This window comes from Chiroxiphia lanceolata, chromosome 4, assembly GCF_009829145.1.
Source record: "Chiroxiphia lanceolata isolate bChiLan1 chromosome 4, bChiLan1.pri, whole genome shotgun sequence".
In the NCBI taxonomy this organism is placed as follows: domain Eukaryota; kingdom Metazoa; phylum Chordata; class Aves; order Passeriformes; family Pipridae; genus Chiroxiphia; species Chiroxiphia lanceolata.
This window is the reverse complement of record NC_045640.1, coordinates 16233384-16253827: the sequence shown is the minus strand read 5'-3', so window position 1 is coordinate 16253827 and position 20444 is coordinate 16233384. Positions and strand designations below refer to the sequence as shown.

Genomic DNA, 20444 nt, shown 5'->3' with positions numbered 1-20444 from the left:
CTTGCAGGCCAACTCTGCCAGTTAAGTTACAGTTGCTTTGTTCCAGCATCTGTATTTTATTTGAAATAACCCTGTTTGTGCTGAAGCAGGAGTAAAACTTAAACATAAAAATCAGCTGTTGAATGCAAGTACTTCCTGGGCAAAAGATAGTGTGAATAGTTAAATATATGATTTTCCTGTTTAGAAAATGAACAAGCTGGTTTTTAGACCTGGATTACACCTTTCAATTCTTTCTGATTGTGGAATCTTTGTTGTTGAACAGTTTGAGAATAGGAGTGAGGATCATAACTTGACTATTTTAATGGAAAGTCCTGTCTCCAATCCCATTTGGTCTTTCTCCTCATCTGGTCAGCCTTAAAGCCACTGCAGATTGTGAAGTTCAACAAGTTAGTCTTTGTTGTCTCTGTAATGATTTATGGTCTTAAGCTGTGCCGGGAGGTTTTGGTTGGATATTATGAAGCAATTTTTTACAGAGAAAGTAATCAGGCATTGGAATGGGCTGCCCAGGGAGGTGGTGGATTCACCGTCCCTGGAGGTTTTTAAGATGAGGCTGGATGTCTTAGTGCCATGGTCTAGTAGCCACGATGGGGTTGGATCAAGGGTTGGACTTGATGATCTTGGAGGTCTTTTCCAACTTGGTTGGTTCTATGATTCTATGAATATCTCCCATGACTGTATTCAGCAATTAAAGCATTTAAATGTATTTTCAAGAAGAAACATGTGACTTGATGTGAAAATAAACTCTATCTGCAGCTAGTATAGCTGTAATAGAAAATGCATATTCAAAACACTGTTGTCGTGGATGGGTTTGATGAGTTCCTAGGATAGTGACTTTTTAAATCTATTGGCTGTGAGGTCCTAAAGCAAATAATCAAAACACTTCATCACCCCCTCACTTAAACTTGAGTAAGTCAGAATTATGTTTTTGTGTGTGGGTAAAACTAGCTGCTTTGCCTTTTGTAACTATTTAATTCTTGGCTGCCTGTTTTTGCTTTAGTTTTGCTTCCTGTTAGTAATAGATCTTCCACAACTCCCCTACAAAAAGCAAATTCCTGTGTCTGGATGTTGGAGCTAAGCTCAGTTATGTGTAGCTGGTAGTGCCCTTTTGTTTTTAAACTTGAGACTTACCCAGGAGCTTTGGGCATGTCCACACGAGCATGTGGTGAAAGGACTGTGCTCTGGCTCTGCAGGTGCTGCAGTCCAGCACCATAAGATTTTGCTCAGGTACCCACAGCCATTATGATGCTGTATAAAAACTTAAGTTAGAATATCCTTTTTTCCAGTTTTGTGAAGTCTCAGTTTTAGTTTGGGTGTGAAACTGTACTGACATGATTGACTGTTTTTTTGAGCTAGTGTTTGATAGCTACCCCACTGTTCATGTGGACTGGTTTTCTTAAAAGCTTGCATCCTGGGGCTGGGAGCACAGATGGAGCTGCTGGTGCAGGAGCTGAGAAGAGGGGAAGAGCAAGATCTGCCCTTTAGTGAGTTGGCTGTTAGACTGGCAAAGTTCTGCTGTGAAATGACAGTTTCAGTAAGCTGTAGAGTTGGTGCCTTCACCACATCCCTGTAACTATTTTTGTTCCATTGCTGTGACAAGAGCTGTGATGTGAATTTAGAATAGTAACTGAATTGTGTATGTAAAAAATGCAGGTCCCCGGTGACAGGTGTTACATACAGCAGTGGTAATGTCATTTGTGTGGAATTGGGATAAGAACTTAGAGTGCTCCTTATTTTGGTAATATGGTGTATGCATTGGAAGAAATTTCTTGTGTGTAATGTTGGAAATATTTGGGAAGAAGGAGCAGCAGGAATATACAAGAGAAATTAACCTCTTCTCTGCCCACTCTGATACATTTAAGGAAGTAGTGTTTAAAAAAATCATCGCTCATTTCATGCTGGGAAGTTAAGAGATGCTCTATTTGATGACATACCCATGTAAACAAGGAACAGTCTGAGAACATTTCTGAATCGGATTTAAGGCTGGCTTTTTAATTTTCTGAGGCATCAGAAGAGCAATTACTTCTTCCCTCAACTATTTCAAACTGCAGACTCTCTAACAGATTGCTTGTCAAGAGGATTTTTTGTGTACAGGGAGGAGACAGATTTTAGGGAGGGGCGACTTATATAGATTATCTACTAGAGGCTACCACAGAAAACTACAGTTGCAGACGTTAATACTTCTCTGATGTCTTCTTGCCCGCTTCTTTTGGATTATGTAAACAAGGAATCTCTTTTGCGGACAGGTATTATATGTGGAAAATATGGAAGTAATTTTTTAATCAGGGTACTATAGCTGATCATCTAAAATTCTTGCTCTGTGTGCACATCTGGAATCCTTTTTCTCGGTATCCTCGGTGCTTGCCCTGGTCTGGTTTAATACTGCCTGCCAGCTGTGCCTAGGAGGAAAAAACATGCCTTGACAGCAATTGGAAAATGACAATTCAACTTTACAATTCCAACACTATTAGAACAGAAGGGAGAAACTAATGAAAATGAACCTCAGGTAGAGTTTGAGGGAATTTGGGTTACTTTCTGTGGGGAGTGTACTCAGAGGTGGCATTTCCACAGATGGCTGTGGTAATAGCTGGAGGGTACCTCAAACAGCAGTACCTCTTGGAGTTTAGATAATAATCATCAATTAAGTGGGCTTATAGTTGTGTAGTCAATACCGACTCAACTTGTATTTCCCAAATCTAAAGTGCTTTCTCCCACGACGTTAATGGGGGACACAGGTGTAACCAGAGAGCTGATCAGCAGCATTCCCTGCTTCAGTGCACAGGAGATAAATTCCAGACACAGTTAAATCCAGGGCTGCTAACTACAAGGAAGGGAAGGGTCTGAGGTACAGGATGGCATTGTGACTGAATGTGACCTTGTTGTTTGTTCATCATTTGAGGTAAAGGGGCTTCATTGGTACGGTTTGAATATTTTCAAAGAAATAAGCAAAGGTACCATGTACTAGAAATGCCTATATTTAGCTAATTAGTACTATTGTATGGTGTGTATATTGGGACTGAGGTTGGTAATGTTAGCTGTGTTGAACGTAGCATGGTGTCTGAACTAGCAATTACAGTAAAACACTGAATTAAGCTCTGTGTGTATTCATTGTTCTTAATCTAAAAGTTTGCCAATCCCATTTAGTATCTCAAAGAGATAAGCACCTTGGGCATCAACTTGGTCAAAGCCCAAGTTTTGCCTTCAGATGCCAGGGCACAATGGCAGTCAGAGTACACCATGTGAAGAAGGCAGTTCTTTGTGTCCTTCCCTCTGTGAACAGGAAATCTAAACCATTAAAAGCATGTTGTTTGTTTGAGACTTCCAGAGCATCTTGAATGGTGAGAAGTGGGACAGAACAGGTTTTGGGTGAGCCACATTTTTGGTAATGTGTACCATGCATGAACCTCTTTGAAAAGAGGTTTCTTCAACTGCAGAAATCTTAGGGTTTTCAGGCCACTGGACTGAGGTTTCATAATTTACCCAGCTTAACAGTGGCTGATACTTTGCTGTCCCTTCTCCCTCTTCATTTAATTTTTACAGGCTTATCTATTCACATAGTGCTGAATCTCATTATAATTTTTAACTTGTAGTTCGTGAAACTGATGAGGAGAGAGTGGAGGGGGGATGTCACTGAATTTACTGGAATAATGGTTTCATGAGCCTCTAAGGGACCTCTCAGTTCCTTCATCATCTTGACTATTATGAAGCATTTTGAGTTAATCATGGGAGATACTGTCCTGCCTGTTTTTGGAAAAGCAGTCATTTGACTCTCTTTCTTTAAAATACACCATCATAACAAGATGGCATTAGCCTAGCCCTCTTAATTTTGTCTGGTAATTTGCATTGGTGGTTGTTCAGAAAATAACAAACTCCTAAATCTTGTTCAGTGGCGGCTTTTTCTTGAATGATTTCAACTGAAGTAAGAAGGATTTGATAGATCTTTGCAACAAATCTTTCAGCAGTCATATTCAATGTTTAATTACATTGAAAATGATGACAATTACAATTTTTTCCTCTCCCTTTTTCTCACTGTTATTTTTGCTTCTCAAGATATACTGTGTAACTTTTAGATCTTAACCAAAGTGATGCTTTTTTCTAAGTGAATATGCACTATTAAAAAGTTGCTGGAGCAAAATAAATGTGTAAGTAATAATTTTAGTGGGCTTTGTCATCCTTTCAACAGTATTAAATTTTTCGGTGTAGGTATGAAAACTTTTGAGTATATTTATTTCTTTTTCCACTAGTGAGTTATCTTCATGTTAGAAGGAAAACCAGCTGCCACAAAGGCCAGCCAGTGTAGTTTACACTGACTAATCTGTATCAGAATATACATCTTAGTGTAAGCCTGCCAATTACAAAAAAAAAACCCAAACCTGCTTTGACACTTTTTTCAACATGCAGATGGATTTCTTATCTAAAAACACTTCTGTGATTAAATTATGACCTGTATGGAATCACAACATAGTCAAGATCTTTCTTATATCTGAAAATACAGCAAATTATTTTATTTTTGTGAACTTTAAACAGTGATTAAAGTTGTGAATGTGAATATTCTTGAATATTAAGTATTGCTTTGGCTGTTTAACTCAGCTGAAAAATGCCTGACTGTACCTGTAAAGAACAAATCAAAACTTTGAGCCTTTTAGCAACTTTGTTTTTGCTTTGATTTTCTGAGTGAAGTAATGATCTCTGTAGTACTTTGAACCCAATATGCATGACCCAGTTATCAAACATGGAAAATTGTGACCCTTGCAAAAATGGGAAAACAGGGAAAGGGAATTCCGAGGAATCTCAGGGAAGCTGCCAGAATGCCGGTCGCTGAGGTAATCTGGTCAACAGGGCTCTGGTGCGTCATTCCCAATTAATTATCTGTGTTCATATTTCCAATAATCCAAGTTATGCAGGTGAGGATTTTCTGTGCTTTCCTCAGTTTACAGCAGCTCTTGAGGAGAGAAGGGAAGAGGAAAAATGCTGTTGTTCATACAGACTAAATATTTACTACTTTGATCAAAGTTACAAGTCCAGTGTGTCTAAACAACCCACTCTATCAAGAAGTTGCTCAGCCTGTGCAGTGTGCTAAAACAGACAAGCATGTACAGTGCACCAAGTTAAATCTTTGCCCATAATCTGTTGTAAATCCTTACCAGATGGTGGCCTAGGGAGAACTTTAGGTAGCTACTGCAAACAAAGCAAGCGGCAAAAAATAGCTGTCGTGGCGCAAACAATGTGCTACAGAAGTTTTGTTGCCTTCAGAAAATGAGAGAATGCTGTTTCTGTGTGAAATACTTCTTCAAAGCTTTCTGCTTCCCTTCGTGTCTGTGTGATGAATGCAAATTTATTACAGCGTCCCAAGGAAGGATTTTTCTAAAGGCTTCTCTCTTTTTGTTCTTTTCCAAAGCTTCAGCAAGAACAGAACTTTCTCTGTAGCAAAGAACAACTAGAAAGCCCCTGCAAGGTTATTTTCAAAGGAGAAATCTTTCATTCTATGTGTCCTGTAACCGTCAATATTGTGGCTATTTCCTTTTTCTTCAAATCTTTTCCTTGGCCAGGCTCTTTAAGGTTGTCTGTGCATGTCAATGGAAAGCAGAATATGCCTGAAGAGAAAATGTGACTGCACTAAAGGAATAACCTCAAGTTTGGCGCAGTTCTAAGGTGTGGGGATTTCCTGTGGAAGACTTAAATTACCTATTTGGTCTTCCTGACCAACTTCAATTTTTTGGAAATTGGGGAACTTTTTTTGTCCATGAACGAAGTTCATTGACTGTTCCTGTTATCTGATCCACTGCTGTATAATTTCTTCACTGGAGCAATGTTATTTTCTGTCGGGAAGGGTGCTGAGGGGGTCTCCTTAATTTCACATTCTGGTTCCTTCAGCAGTTGTTGCTGCCAGGCAATTACTTGTCTTCAGCAGTTCCACCATGCTTAGTCCTACCTGTGCTCTGGCTAAAGCTCTCCCTGCTTAGACCACTCCTACATTTTCAGTCCTGCTCATAGCTGTTCATCTCTTCATTACCTAGTTCACGTTGCAGCTCTGCTCCCCACTTGCTCTCACGTTGCCTTGCACTGTGTGCAGTATAAGCTAATGCACATTTCTAGGTAGTCTGGTAGCTTGTCCTTTCAATTATGAATAAAGCAGCATATGCTTTATAACTGTGACAAGACCTTAAAGATGTATTAACTGTGTTTTTGTTTGTGTCATATTATGTGGTGTTGAATTTTATGACAGCCAGAGTACTGTAGCATAACAACATATAATTAAAGAATGTGGAGTCAAGGAGTGGGAATGGACGATGATGGTGTGGATGAGAGGAAACAGCAGACTGAAGGCAGAAAAGAGTTAAAAGACAGATTGCCATACTAGATGAGAAGTTGAAATACCTAAGCAATTTAATATGTATTTGTTGGGGTTTTTTACCTCCATTCAAACAAGTTCTTCCAGACATTGTGGAATAACAAGTTCTAGGGCTTTGTTTTGCACATCAGGGATGAGGTGCAGCAGCAAGGCTCCTTTCTTACTTGCCTTTTTTTTCTTGTCCAAAGGCATGGCTGATAATTTAAAGTTAGTTTTTGAACATTATTTCTTTAATGCAGGTGAACAGACTGGTGATGAACAGAGAATTTCCTTCACCATGTCTGTAAAATAAGTAGATCTTGTGTGTGGGCTACAACAGGGAGGGAAGGTCAATGTGTCACTCAAGAGTTGTGCTTGAAGGGAAGAGGGCCAGAATGACCTCTGGCGTGGAACAGGAGGATGGAAGCTGAATCAACCTGATGTTCCTAGTAACTCGAGGGAAAAAAAAACCCAGTGAATTGTATGGAGAGAGACTTGGCCTAAAAGCTGGGGGAGAAATTATCTGAGAAGGCTGGGGTTTTCTTCTTAGTTTAGAGAAAAGGGTTATGTTCCAGGTCTGTCTGAGGAGGACATTTTGAAGAGGAGAGTGAAGCTTTTCACTCTAGAGTTGGGAAAGGAATGGTCTAGACTATATGAGTGACTGCAGGGTTAGGCTTCTTATCTGTGGACTAAGTGATCTCTTATTGTATGGGAAGACCTCCTTGTCTGGGAGCCTTCCCACATGGCCTACAGAGTGAGTTTCCCTCCTGCACACAGGGGGAGCAGTGTGGCAGGACCCTCTCTCTCTGCTGTCTCTGCACCAGTGTGCATGGTGGATTCCTCAGCAAGCTCTCATCTTACTCTGCAGTGGAGCCAGAGACAAGTGGTGCTGTGGGATTAGGGATGGTAGGAGTGAGCAGAACCGTGGTGTAGCTGGTGGCAGTAAAGGGGACCAAAGGTGACCTTGACTTACCTTCTGAAGGAGACTCGTCAGTGGGAGCTGAATGTGACCGCAGTAAAGGCTATTGGCTTGAGGCTTTGGGCAAGCAACCAAAGATCCACCCAAGTCAAAGCAAGTATTTTAAATGCCAATAAACTGAATTTGCTGTAAACTTGCTATAACATACATGGAAGGTTTTTGTCTCTGATAAGTCTGAAAAGTTAATACAGCTTTCCTGGTTTTCTTGGCCTTTCAAGAGATATTCATTAGTCTGAGTAATAATTAGAGAGGAAAAAAACAAACTTGAAGTCATTTTAGTTCATTAATTTCAGGCTAATTGACCCATACTCAGAGAGATGCTGAACTGTTCAGTGTGTATGTAGTCCATTGACTCTCTCTATTATAGATGAACAGGAATGGGCTGAAATGTGGTTTTATACATTAGAATGAGATAGCAGTAAAGTAGTTATTAATTGATCATGTGTATTATCTCTGTAATTCTCCCCTGTTGTTCTGAAAAAAATCTCTATTCAGTGTGATATGAATGCTTCAGTCATGGTTCTTATTGGTTTGTTTGAAGACCTTTCAGAATAGAAGCCTAATATATGATATTATGCATAAAAAGACAAATTAATTTCTAGCATAATTTGATTAATGTTGGAGTTGCACTATTGCTGAACTGGCTCAATGGAATTGCTCGACTGAAGAGGAAGCATAGCATTCCCAAAGGTTTTATTCCAACTGTTTTCCTGTCACCTAGATTTGAAAAGCTTTCTTGGCAGAAGAATTTGTAACTAATTTATGTTGATGCTTAATAGCCAGACAGCTTATTTTTAAGTCTCTATTATTTTTGCTATCCCTTTCTCTAGAGCAGTTTTAAAAAGCATACATAGTGATAGCCAGACAGAGTAATGAGATATCGAGTGTATATACACAATACTCATGCAATGCAAGAGTTGGTGATTATGTTTTGTTAATTGGAGATCCTCAGAGGTGCTTAATATTTCTTCACAAATTGCATTGGTAAATTAACGGTTCATCTGGCTAGTTAGATTTACCAGGGCAGATGGCATTTCACATGTGTGATGAGAACAGGAGGGAGACAGCAAAGCAGTAATGTAATTAGCTGTGTAAATGAGCCTCACAAGGTAAATCTCTTTAACCCCAATGATAAAATGTGTTCTGTGCTAAAGCCTTGGATTACTGGTCCTGTGAAACAATGTGTGCAGCTGGTCAAGCCAAGATTTCAGAAGTAATCGAGTTAATTTGAAAATAAAGGACACCACTTTTTATCACACTTGTATATTTGAGACAGAAATCAGCCTTCAGGTGGTACTCTGCCAATAACTCGAGAGTGTCCTGTGGAGTTACCTTAGTTCGGTTGAAAATAAAAGCTTATTTGAATGCTAGAGAGGAAGTGTTATAGCTAGGGAGGAAAGGTGGTTCATAAAAGCACACCAGAATCACAGGCTGAATAAAATGTGATCTGAGATGTCTCTTCATTGTCCTGCATGAGCAGTGTAGCCATAAGTAGCTTGTGTTTACACAGTATCTGGCACAGGACGTTTCCCCAGGATTACTATCAATGTGTTTAAAACCTGGTAGAATCACAGAATGGTTTGGGCTGGAAGGGACCTTTAAAGATCATCCCTGCAATGAGCAGGGAGATTTTTGCTACCACAAAACCACTAAGTTGTGTTTGTGTGTACAGGTGTGTGGATGAGTAACTGCAGATAATCTCACATTCAGTTATAGCCAAAAATATTTTTTATGGGAATATATATGACTTCCACACTTCATTTGGAATTAATTAACCAGGGATGTACCTAATCCCATTTATACTGAAGGCTATTAAATAATAAATTCATAGTAAAGACCGGACAATCAGTGTGTGCTGTCTGGTGAGAAAAACACTCTGAAGTATCATGTTACTTTTGAAAAATCATTGCAAAGTAATGTAAGTAGTGAATCTTATTCAGCAGGGAAATCTCACATTCTGTAAAATTGAGGGGAAAAAGTGGCTGTGCAGTAGCAGCCATTGTGTTGTGTGTGAAGCCGGTATTGTTCTTACTTATTAAACTTATTCAATCCATGTGGGAACATTTATACCTATTTTCAGGCTTTCTTGTTATTATTAAACTTAAAGATGTTTTACTTTCTGATGAACAAGCTTTAGAGACTCTAAATTTCAGAAACATAAACAGAGTGCAATTTGCTGCATAAATTTGTCACAGAGTATTCAGATTGATTTCTGTAATTTTTTTGACTGGCAGGCTATAAAATATGGAAACGATATAAATAAAACCGTGAATCAGGAACATTCAGAGCAATTTAAGCATATCACAAGAAACCAGGGCACGTTTTGGGTTGTTTTGGTTTGTTTTTTTTTAAATATTGATTGTTCTGCTTGGAGATACTCAAAGCCTGACTGGCCATGGCCTTGGGTAACTGGACTGGATGATCCCAGGGGGTCCCTTCCAGCCTCAACCTTCTGTTTCTCTTGAGCTCTTACTTCCATACATATACACACATGCATACAGAGGTGCATAAATGTATATGTGTGTACAGATGTATGTAAACTTCATGCAACATGTTTTTTTTTTTTTTTTTACTTTTAATTTGTTATTGGGACAGACGCTCAACTAGGAGAATGGGTAAAATCTTTCAACTTGTATTTAACGTGAAAAACTACTGCTTTTAAAATTTTCTTGTACCAATTCCCAATGTTAGGAAATGTATCAAAGGACGTTTTGTCAATAATAAAATTTTGCTTTCTTACATGCTTCCTGGCAGTGTTTTCACTGCTCCCCTAAATAATTTATAACAGAAAGTCATTATGATTACAGGATAACTTTGGAATAATTCAGATTTGAAGGGAAGTCCAGATGTCAGTGAGTCCAACCCTTTTCCAAAGCAAGATGAATGTTTGAGTTAGGAGCAGCCTGAAAGTGAGAGCAGATTGCTGGGAACTCTTCTGGTCGGTGTTGGAGTAGCAGCAAAGAGGGTGATGCCACAGCATCCTGGGCCATAGGATCCTGTGCCTGCTTCATGCCACTGAGGATCACAAAAGCTTTTCCTTTTTGTTCCTTCCTATCACATTCTCATTTAAGCTGGTAGAAGTTTCTCATTAGTGGCTTTTCTATAGTGTGTGTCACGCAATGCTAAATAGTTGAATCAATACATAACAAGAGAGCTGTTTTTAGCTCTTTTCCTGTATGCTAAAAGCCATCTAGCTATAAAGAAAATTCATTGCATTTATATTTTATGCACCAGTAATTTTATTTACATGGTATAATTATCAACAGGAATAAAGAAATGTTACCTCTGCTGAAGAAGAAAAAATTGCATAACAACCAGTGGGATTTACACCTTTGGAGTTTGTGCAGTTTTTCCTCACGCAGGCTCTGTATCTCCTTGTTGCTGAAACTTTTGGAGAAGCACAGATGCTGCCTGGGATTGGTCTCGATGCAGGGAGGACTTGCTGATCCCACTGCTTGAGATGTGTCAGAGCTGCAGTGGTGGTTTAGTTGTGTGTTGCCCTTACAGTGGTGTGTACCCTTTCCTTCAGCAGTCTCATGACTCACAAGATGCAGAGCTTGGAAGGAATTGCAGGGATCGTAATTCTTTTGTGCTTCCCAGGTGCTTATTCTACATATGTTTTGGTTTTATTTCTCTTACTGTGGGATTCAGCCTTGTCTTGTACTCTATGGATGGTCTTTCCAAACGAGGTTGCCTCACCATAGAGAGTCCTTGCTTACCTACTGCAGCACTCTGTGTTAGAGAATGTACTTCCTGTCCCAGTTTGACACTTCAGTGATGTTTTAACAGATTTTTACTTTTTAATTGCCAGTCTTGCTGTCTGCAGCTTCCTTGCAGGGACTACCTGCCTTAAAACAGCAGTTTGTGCCTTGCTGTCGTGTGTTTTCTTTCCTTGGACAGAGTTTTCTGTGAGGAACTCTTCAGGATCTCTTCAATGTGCAGATCAGTTTAGTCCTCGTTCCCTCTGCAGGGTGTTGGGGAGGGAGGACTATGGGCGCTGTTTGTTTAGGAATTCGTTTTTCTGAGCCATGTGGAGGGTGAGAGAGGAGTGAGATCAAAGCCTCTGTGAACTCCCTGAACATATTTCACAAGTGCTAGAATCAGTTCTGAGAGGGCTTGGATTTTTGGGAGGTCTGCAGTTGGGTTTGAAACTTCAGGTCCTTTAATTGAGCCTCAGGTTAGGTAACTTACTGGAAGTTTTTATCAAGTATGTTCATTAGCATATGGGGAGACTAAAAATAGAGCAATAGTAGCATGAAGTCCAGCTCTGTATGAACATGGGGGGCTGGTGGAGCCCCTCTTCAAGTGCAGGGTGTCACAGAAATGACTGGGAGCCACAGTTCCAGCATGGTTCCCATAGAGTTGTCAAAACCTTGATAAGGGTAGGCTGGTGATGTCCCAAAAAGGGGATCCTTGGTACAGCTGCCAGGGTTTACTGAAAGTGGCACTATTTGTGTTACATTCCTACTTTGGTTTTTTGGTGGTTGCTGTATTTTTTTTATATTGTAAGTTAGAATGAGTTTTAGATGGAGCTGCACACACAGTAAATAGTAACATGTTAGGCTTTCTGATTGTTTTGGTGCTTTTCCATACTAACTGCTGGTCCAGAGATTGGGGCAGGGCGGGAGGGGAGGGAAAAAACTTTGGGATAATGTTGGAAAGATAAGAGTCTTCTTCCTTGTACCCTTCAATCAAGAAGTCATCATTAGCATGTTTATTTTGCACATTATGTATCTAATGCTGTGTGTATGTATGTATATGTATGCACGTGTGTACTGGGCATAAACATGAAGCAAAGCTGACACCTGGAACATTGTCCAAGTAGTTGGTATATGTGTGATGAACTTTTAATAATGATTTTATGGTACAGAGGATGACCTCAGAAAAACCTTTACTGTATTTCAGTGGTAACTGATTAACTGATAGATAACCTGTCTCTTCCTGTGAGCTCATAAAACACACTGTTAATTAAAAATGTTGTTACTAGACAGATTTATGGGGACACTTATGTGCTTGCCTATGCTGTTGATTTCTGTTCTTAATTTCATCTTGTGTACCTAACAGTAGAATTCAAACCATTCTTTTCCCTTGATTTTAATAAATTGTGTTGTTTAAAATTCTGGAATATTCTTGCTTATTTTCAGATCTCATCAGAAAAGTAGCACAGCAGCAGTGGGAAAGACACAGGGCGATTATCAAAAGGTAATTGTCTATGTGTATTTGCATAAAATAATGAAAATTATGACTTTGAAATTCAGTTTGTTTCTAAAATAGGAATTAGTATTTTAAAACTATATGAACAGGATAGAAATACTAATTTTTTGAATAACAGGTGTGATAGTTTCATGAAAAATGTGGGACCAAAATCTCTCAAAAGCAATTACAAGGAAAAGTCCACAAGCCAGTGTAAAGAAACTAATCATAGTTAAGGCTGACTTATAAATATCAGCTGTAATGTGATTGCAGTGTCTATTGCACAAAGATTGAAGGCTCTTTGTATTGAAAAATACTGCTTTTATTTTAAAAAAGCTTAGAGAGAACCATTACTGCTCAACTCTCATGTAAGCTTCAGCTGTTTTTCTCGAAAAGCTGAATTTATGTGCTGGTTCTGGTGCCTTTGTAAAATGAAGCTCCCATAGCCTACTTACAAAGTATATTTTAGTTTGTGTAGTGTGTTAATCGTGTGGAGGATATTTTTCATTATCTCTTTAGGTTTGTGAATATCCTGGAACAGTTGAAATTCTTAGGGTATCTGGTAGCAAGAAGATGGAATATAATGTGCATCTGATTTTGAGGCTGTTCTCAAGGATGGTGTTCTGCTTTTGAAACAGTATCAGGGGCTGTCTGCAGTAGGAATCTTAACTATGGCCAGGCAATAACAAGTTACTTCACTGAGGTGCTTGCTTATAGTCCCTGCAGTGTGGTGTACCTGTCAGAAGGATGAATATGGCACTTGGCATACAGACACTGAGCTACTGCCTTGAACCAGGATGGCCTGAATGACCTTGGTATTTGAAAGGGGAAAACCTTGTGCTCCCATGTCTTCCTGACAACAGACCTATTTCTCCAGTAGCTTGATAACCTCTGCCTGGCATCCTGGTGTGTAGGTATTGTTGTTATGATGCATCAGGTGACTCTTGCTGATCCCATATACTTGTTTGGTGGGCTGTAAAGAGTGGTGCGTCATAGATTGTGGCTGTATACCCAGGGAGGAAAGCAGGCTTGGGCTTGGGCTTGGCTGGGAGAGTTGGGACAAAACCGTTAGGCCATAAGTGGTGTACATGAGCACAAGTTTAGTATTTAGGAACTAGTACATAAGTCTTGAGAAATCTGAGACTGATGATGGCTCTAGTCCTGCATAGGGGATGTGCTTGTTGAAATTTATCAGTCCAAATTCTGACCTGAATAAAGTGCAAAACTTTGAAATAAATTTGGAAAAAGAAAATGTATCAGGACAAGTAGGATGGCATTCAGAAGACAGAAGCATTAATGAGAGTCAACTGTGAAGTGACTAGCATGGCAGTAGGTGTGCCCCTGGAGGAATTTCCAGTGGAGATGAGGAAGTGTGAATATTGCTGAAGGGTGTGGATAAGTAGTTAGACATGTTTACCTGTGGTTCTGATCACTCAATTCAGGAACAATGAACTTAGAATAGGATGAGTTCAGAAAACGTCCATTAGGGGAATCTGGAAAACCTATGGGTCTTCAGAGGAAACTAGAAGAGTTTGCTTTGCTTAGGAGAAGAGTTTGCTTTGCTTAGGAGAAGAGTTGATAAGGGGCGTGATTACCTTTAAAATATATATGAAGAGGAAGCACCTGGAAGAAAGCACTGCTCCTTGGGCAGAGATAGTGCTAGCACAGAAACAAAGGGGCTGAAATATGTATCATGTGCAATTCCATGTGAGAAGAAACCATGCTCACCAAGCATTGGGAAACAGCCAATTGGGAACAGTAGCAAGAACAGGAAATCTGCTGCTCATATTTATCCTGTTAAATTTCTGCTACCATTCCTCCGTATAATTTTTTTTAACCTATTTATAGAAAGTGTTGGTGACCCAGGAGGCCCTTCCCATTTCTGTGCTGTGTGTCCCAGTATTCCCAGTGACTCTTACCATCAGCATCTCCCCATCCCCTGCCAGGGGCAGCAGTCTGCCAGGACAGCCCAGCATCTGATCCGTGCCCGCTCTGGGGAGCCAGCTCACTGCTGCTGCCATTGCTTTACTTCTGCTGGGAGAGTCCTCGCTTGAAATGCTCAAAATCATATTTGGTACCAGATCTATAAGGGAGGGTAAGCATTTGTTTCCTCCCGTTAGTATGGGAGAAAATATGTTGATATGATCAAAATATGATTTTGAACATTTTAAGTAATATTGTTCAGTAGAGATTTCATAAAGATGTGTATGATGCTGAAAAAACATCCTAAAACCTGAACATTTATGATTTTCACACATCAGACTTTGGGCTGAGGGTCTTGCCGTCTTTAGCTTGTCCACTTCTCTTCAGTTATGAAAAAGAGGGAAAACATTATGAGCTGTGAACTTGTCATGCAGACATGAAGGGGAAAATACAAGAATTTCTATTTCCACTATGGAAACAAAGGGGAAGTTGGTTTCTTCTGGAATTCCTGTCATTGAATATTTAGTCTTCAGTGTTTTTCTGGTATTACAGATAAGAAGATATTTAAGAACTGTTAAAAGAGATTTCTTCAGATTTTCTGAAAAGCCTTCCTTTTTTTTTTTTAATTAAACCTCTACATGATTACTTAAAAGTGAGGATGAATTTTTATGTAGTCCCAAAGATTAAGATCCCAAAACTGCTAGTGGAGCTACCAAAATAAAATTGAAACGAAAAATCAGGAATATCATATCAGTTATGACAGGTGGAGTTCATGAAGCAATCACTAAACAACAAAGTATGCAGTTTTCTGGCCTTCTGTGAGATGTGTTGGGAATTGTATGAACTGGATGCTCAATGTGGAAATAACTGGTCTGTCATTGTTTTAAAATGGAAGTATTTGTTGACAAATCCTAGATTCCTTTTACTTACCAGGGAAACCAGAAAATACCTGCTATGTATTTATTGTGAATATTTTTCCATAATTATTTAATGGTGCTTCTGTGCATTATTTTACTTTAGTGGCTTTCATTATTGTTTCTTGTGTTGTTAATTGTTGTGGTCATGCTAATTATTCATTATTCACCGGATTTGTTTTTTGTGCATGCTGCCTGTGTTTTATACACATTCTCCATTTGTTTTGACTTCCACAGCCAGAAAATGTTGTCCTGACTCTTCAGGTAATGTCTTATGGTAGATGTACACTTTGAAAAGAAACTAATCATGTCTGTATACATTACTTCTGTTAGAACATCCATAATCATTTTTAATGTTATTTTAAATACTGTTTTCCCATCTAACCTATCTTACAATAACTTCTGTTGTCAATTTTGAAGTATTCAGCTAGATAGAAAACAGTAATTCTTTTGCAAAATTAAGCCAAATTCTTCTTCCAAACATCTTGTTCATATTCTTCAGAAGGAAGCAAAAGTTTTAACCAGGAGTTAATAATAATAATAATAATAATTTTCATCCTAGAATTGGTAATTAGGTTAGAAATTTGCAACTCTGGTAATGGTGATGGTTGCTGTATTTGACTCAGTTCATAATTAGGGATTGTGAAGACGGACATCAGCAAAGCTGGAACTGGAGCATGATTGATAGATTGTGAGAAATTTTAACTTACTTTGCAGGACAGTTACACAGCCTCAATATCATTCCTTTTCTGCTAAGTTGCCCTTGTATTGGTATAAACAGGAGAGTACTCAAAGTACTCGGGTGAGAATTAGTTCTCCTAAAATTGGGAAAGGAGAAGAAGAGATTTATCAGGGAAGAAAAAGCACTGGGACATGCCCACACTGTGCTGTTGATCTCTTTGTGCAGATACCTGCCTGATCCTCTCTGGGATGGGCTGGCTTGTGTTTTCAGCAGAGGGAAACAGCACGGCGAGCTCACAGCTTGTCCCCTGTAAGCGCTGTGTGTAGGGCTGTGCCAGGGCTGCCTGGCCCAGCTTCTTGGTCTGGGGTCTCTTGCAGTGTAAAAGATGGTTAGGGCATGGAATTGCATCGTTCCCTTTCACTCCTTCCAGCTTTGAAAGCATCCTGTTAGTTGCTGCTGCTTTGCTGTTTGGCAGCAGAATAAATGTTTTTACCTGAGAGATCTTAAAATCTATCTGCTCCTTCATGTTTTCCTGTCCCTAAGCAGTTTTAAATTCAGCAGTTTGGAGGAACCTCTGCCATTGTAATCAATCATCCAGTGAAGTACTTCCCTTTGCAGTTCATAAGAATCTTTCTACTCATAAGTGAATAAAAAGGAGAAAAGCTAAGCCTCCCTTCCCCGTCCATGAAGTGTTGCTTTAGTTAACCTTCTTGACATTTGTGGAGCCTTTTTGGAAACACATGTGAGAAACAGTAGATTTGTGGTCCAGGAAATCAAATGTGTTCATTTTTAACCTGTTTCAATTGCATTGATTCACATTTATTTCTTGTGAGCCTACTCTCTCTTAGTACTCACTCTTGTAGTTTGCCTAGCTAGTAGTCTAGCTAAATAATTGTTAGCTATCAGTATCTACAATGTTATTGTCTTTTTGTTAGAAAAGTTGTCAATTATTGACAAATATACCAAGTCTGTAACCTTGGTAACTTAGTAGATGGTTTAGTCCGTAGTTTGATTTCTAATTATTTGCTCTATATTGATTGCAGTTGCTGTGTGATATATGCTATTACCACTATTTTGTCTGACTTACAGGCCATCTACTATGAAATCGGTTTTATAGTCTCGCAGCCTTGGGATTGCTATTTATTTGTTACTGCCTCTTGTGGACTTTGCTTCTGTATGTGTCGTTGCTGTGACAACTGTGGTGGGAAATGCATCAAAGACAGAAGAAAATGCTGACTGTCAGAGGAGCTGTTTTGCAAACATTTCTTTTTGTTGCTTCTTTAATAATAAGGGCAAGTGTGATAAATAGAACAATATGAAGCTTGGTATAGCACTTATTTTGGCAGTGTCGTACGACAAATAATACTGTATTAGCCTACAGGTGCAGAAATTATTGTATTAGACTACAATATTATTGCTTATTAAAGAAAGTGTAACTGCATTATAAAAATGCTACTACCATTGCTATCTACAGGTCATTATATACTTACTTGAGCAGAATGTAGGTGTGAAACAAAAAAAATTGTTTTAATTTGGCAGGTGAAATTTGACCAATCTCAAAATGGCAATTGCAGAATGTTGCACTCAACTTATGAGAGACTGTGCCTGTGTTCAGTTACTATCCCATAGAGAACCTGAGGTACAATGTACTGCTTTGTTCTTTATAGTGTTGTACTGGTGTGAAAAGCAACTGTGTATTGCTTCCTCCAGTATTTGCTGTCCTCCAGATATTCTTATTAGTTCAAAATAATGTTTTTTCTTTTGGGTCCTGAGTTGTTTAAACCATGCATGAACTCAGTGTAAATCCTGGAGTTTGGAGACATTTTTGCACAATTGGTGTTAGGAGCACACTCCTGTGCTAGGTGTGTAATGGGTGATGAGGAACTGCGGTCAAGATTCTTCTTTTCCCTACCTTCAAATAATAAATTGTTTGCTTCAGGCTTTCTGTTTTCCTCTAACTTCTTCATATTTTCACCTGCCTACTATGCTTATTTTGTGATTATATTAAAGAATAAAAAAGTCTTTGATCTGTACCATGTGACTGTTCAGTCAGGCGGATGTACTTTGTCATTCATTGTAATCTAGAGTTTATTTTTCTGCTACTGTGTGTTGGGACAAATTGAGACCTTGTATATGCTCAAATAGAGGTCATGCTGATATCAGATATGGGAACAGCTCTTTCTCCCAGACATCACTAACAAACATGACCCTTAGTAGTCTTAAAATGAGAAACCTAAATCAAGTGTGGCTGATAGGTGCATCCCTGCCACGATGACAGGACAAAAAGTACAAGTGCCTTGAAGACAGTAAATTATTAATTAACTCAGCATGCCAAAACTGAAGGGAGCTCACAGAGCTCACCAGCTGTCTTTACACCACCTTGCAGGATGCTACTTTCTGGTTATAATGGCTGAGGGATGTTGCCTGTCAGCAGAGAAATTAAGAGATCGTCCCCCTTGGTGGTCTCTTAAATTTGTGCATTTGCTACCAACTATCCTTGTGGGATTAAACATACCAGCACTGGTAAATGCTTCTTCCCAGGTCCATGACTGGCAGATCAGCGATCCTAGTAAGATGCTTTACAGAACTAGTGAAATTGCCTCTTTAATTCCCCGGGTTTTTTTATCCTTTTGTATGAGACATCAGGAGTATCAGATGCTTACCCTAGGGAGGAGGTGACCTGAGATCTGGCTACAGGTTCCACAAGTAGAGATGATCTCATAGGACTGCCTGGCTAAGTCTCTAATGCTGTGAAGGCTGTGCAAGGCAAGATAGAACTTTACAAGGCTAATATTACTGATCCCAGCCTGACTGAGGTCTCAGGTCTCTGATACACCTCTGTACAAAGAGAGATTTTCCTGCCCTTCCTGGATCTCTTTCACAAGAGAAGAGAAGATGCCATGCCTGGATCTATTTGAACCCATGTCAGGCTGCTTACTACAATGCTGTAACACAAAAGGACAGTCTTACGGTAGCCATTACACCAACAGAAAAAAAAATGGAGAAGGCCTGAGATTTACTTAAAATTGTTCTACTGTCTTGTACTGTACTCAAACTAAGTGTTGTTCTGGATTTATTATCTACTTTCTCCCAAAGTTTCTATGCAGTTTGGCTTAGGTGGAAGATTTACCTGTAGTGCTTCCCAAAAATCACACTTCTCGAGTACTGTGCCAAGCTAAATATGTAAGCTGTGACAGTAACCAAAAGAGTGTAGTCCCATGCAAGTAAAATGCTTGTAGCTACTTGAGACAGAACCAAAAGAATGAAAACTTGAATGATCTCCAATACAGGGTTTACATCAAGTATGCTCTGAAATCACTAGGGTGGGTCCTGTCATTGTTTGGTATAGTTTTGAGTTCATGCAGCACTGGGGGGGGTGTCTCCTAAACCCCTACCAGGTGACTGGAATGCCATGGAGTCCTTCACTAAGAGCTGTACTGCTTCAGAAGATGCATTTAGCAGGGCTGGCATTCATCAGAGTACCCTGAACCCCACCTCTGCAGGGGAGCTTTACCTTAAAGGCATTCCCATGGACATACACACAGAACAGCTGCTGGAGGGACTTCTTCAGGATTACCATCTGAGTGTATATTCTGCATCTTTCTTCATCTTTCTTGCAGTTCCAACCATTCTGAGATTCTCTCAAAAGTTCAGAAGATCATTGAAGAGAGCAGGGAGCATTGAGCTGTTTTTTTCCTGTTTTTCTTTCTTCCCCCTTTCTTTTTCCTTATTTTTTTATTTTGTTTAATTAATTTTTTTTTCAGTCCTTAGTATGAAAAAATGGTTCCAAGCTGTCTTCCTTGGATGGAAGAGACAGATTAAATGCATGGTAAAGAGTATTAGGGGAAAGACTGTGAATTCAGAGCCTGCAATAGATTCTGTATGTAGGTAACAACTCTAGAAAATTCTAGCAACATGGGGATGTTTTTTCTGTGTGTCAGGGTGCAAGTTCACAACTGACATATGTATGCTGTTAATGCAGATTTTAGAATAGTTCACTAGTAAATTTAATCATGCCGAACATTTCTTCTCACTTTCCACTGATGTAGCACTGCTGGTAATTAGGATGAGGTTTTAATAATAAGCTTATTGGAGTGATGTGTAAAGGCAATAAAGTATGACAGATTAATTTTAAACACAGCTCTATGATAGATCTGCTTTCTTCAGGTGAGCATAATGTGAGAAGTATGCTTTCCTCAAGGAGGGGATATAAGAAAGAAGTTACATACGCTGTGGTGTTTATCTTAAACTAAATAGACCTTTAGTGTGTCTTTTTCTGGTTTGTGCACTTTGTGTTTTAAATACTTCTTTTATAGATTGAGTCAAAAATACATGCAGTGTTTTTGGTATTCCAGCTTTATACAGGATGTTGCCCTACAAAGTAGGATTCTGTTGCTAAAGAGCAGAGGATGTAGAATAATCTAT

The 20444-nt window shown here is 39.2% G+C and overlaps 1 protein-coding gene across 1 annotated transcript in view; it reads left to right on the top strand.

The window, feature by feature from the left end:
* PROM1 (prominin 1) overlaps positions 1–20444 on the top strand; it is a 60690-nt gene that overhangs the window by 8393 nt on the left and 31853 nt on the right. Inside the window, 5 exon segments of the mRNA XM_032686046.1 lie at positions 12452–12478; positions 12481–12509; positions 15575–15601; positions 17109–17223; positions 17226–17307. Coding sequence (XP_032541937.1) covers positions 12452–12478; positions 12481–12509; positions 15575–15601; positions 17109–17223; positions 17226–17307 — 280 coding nt within the window.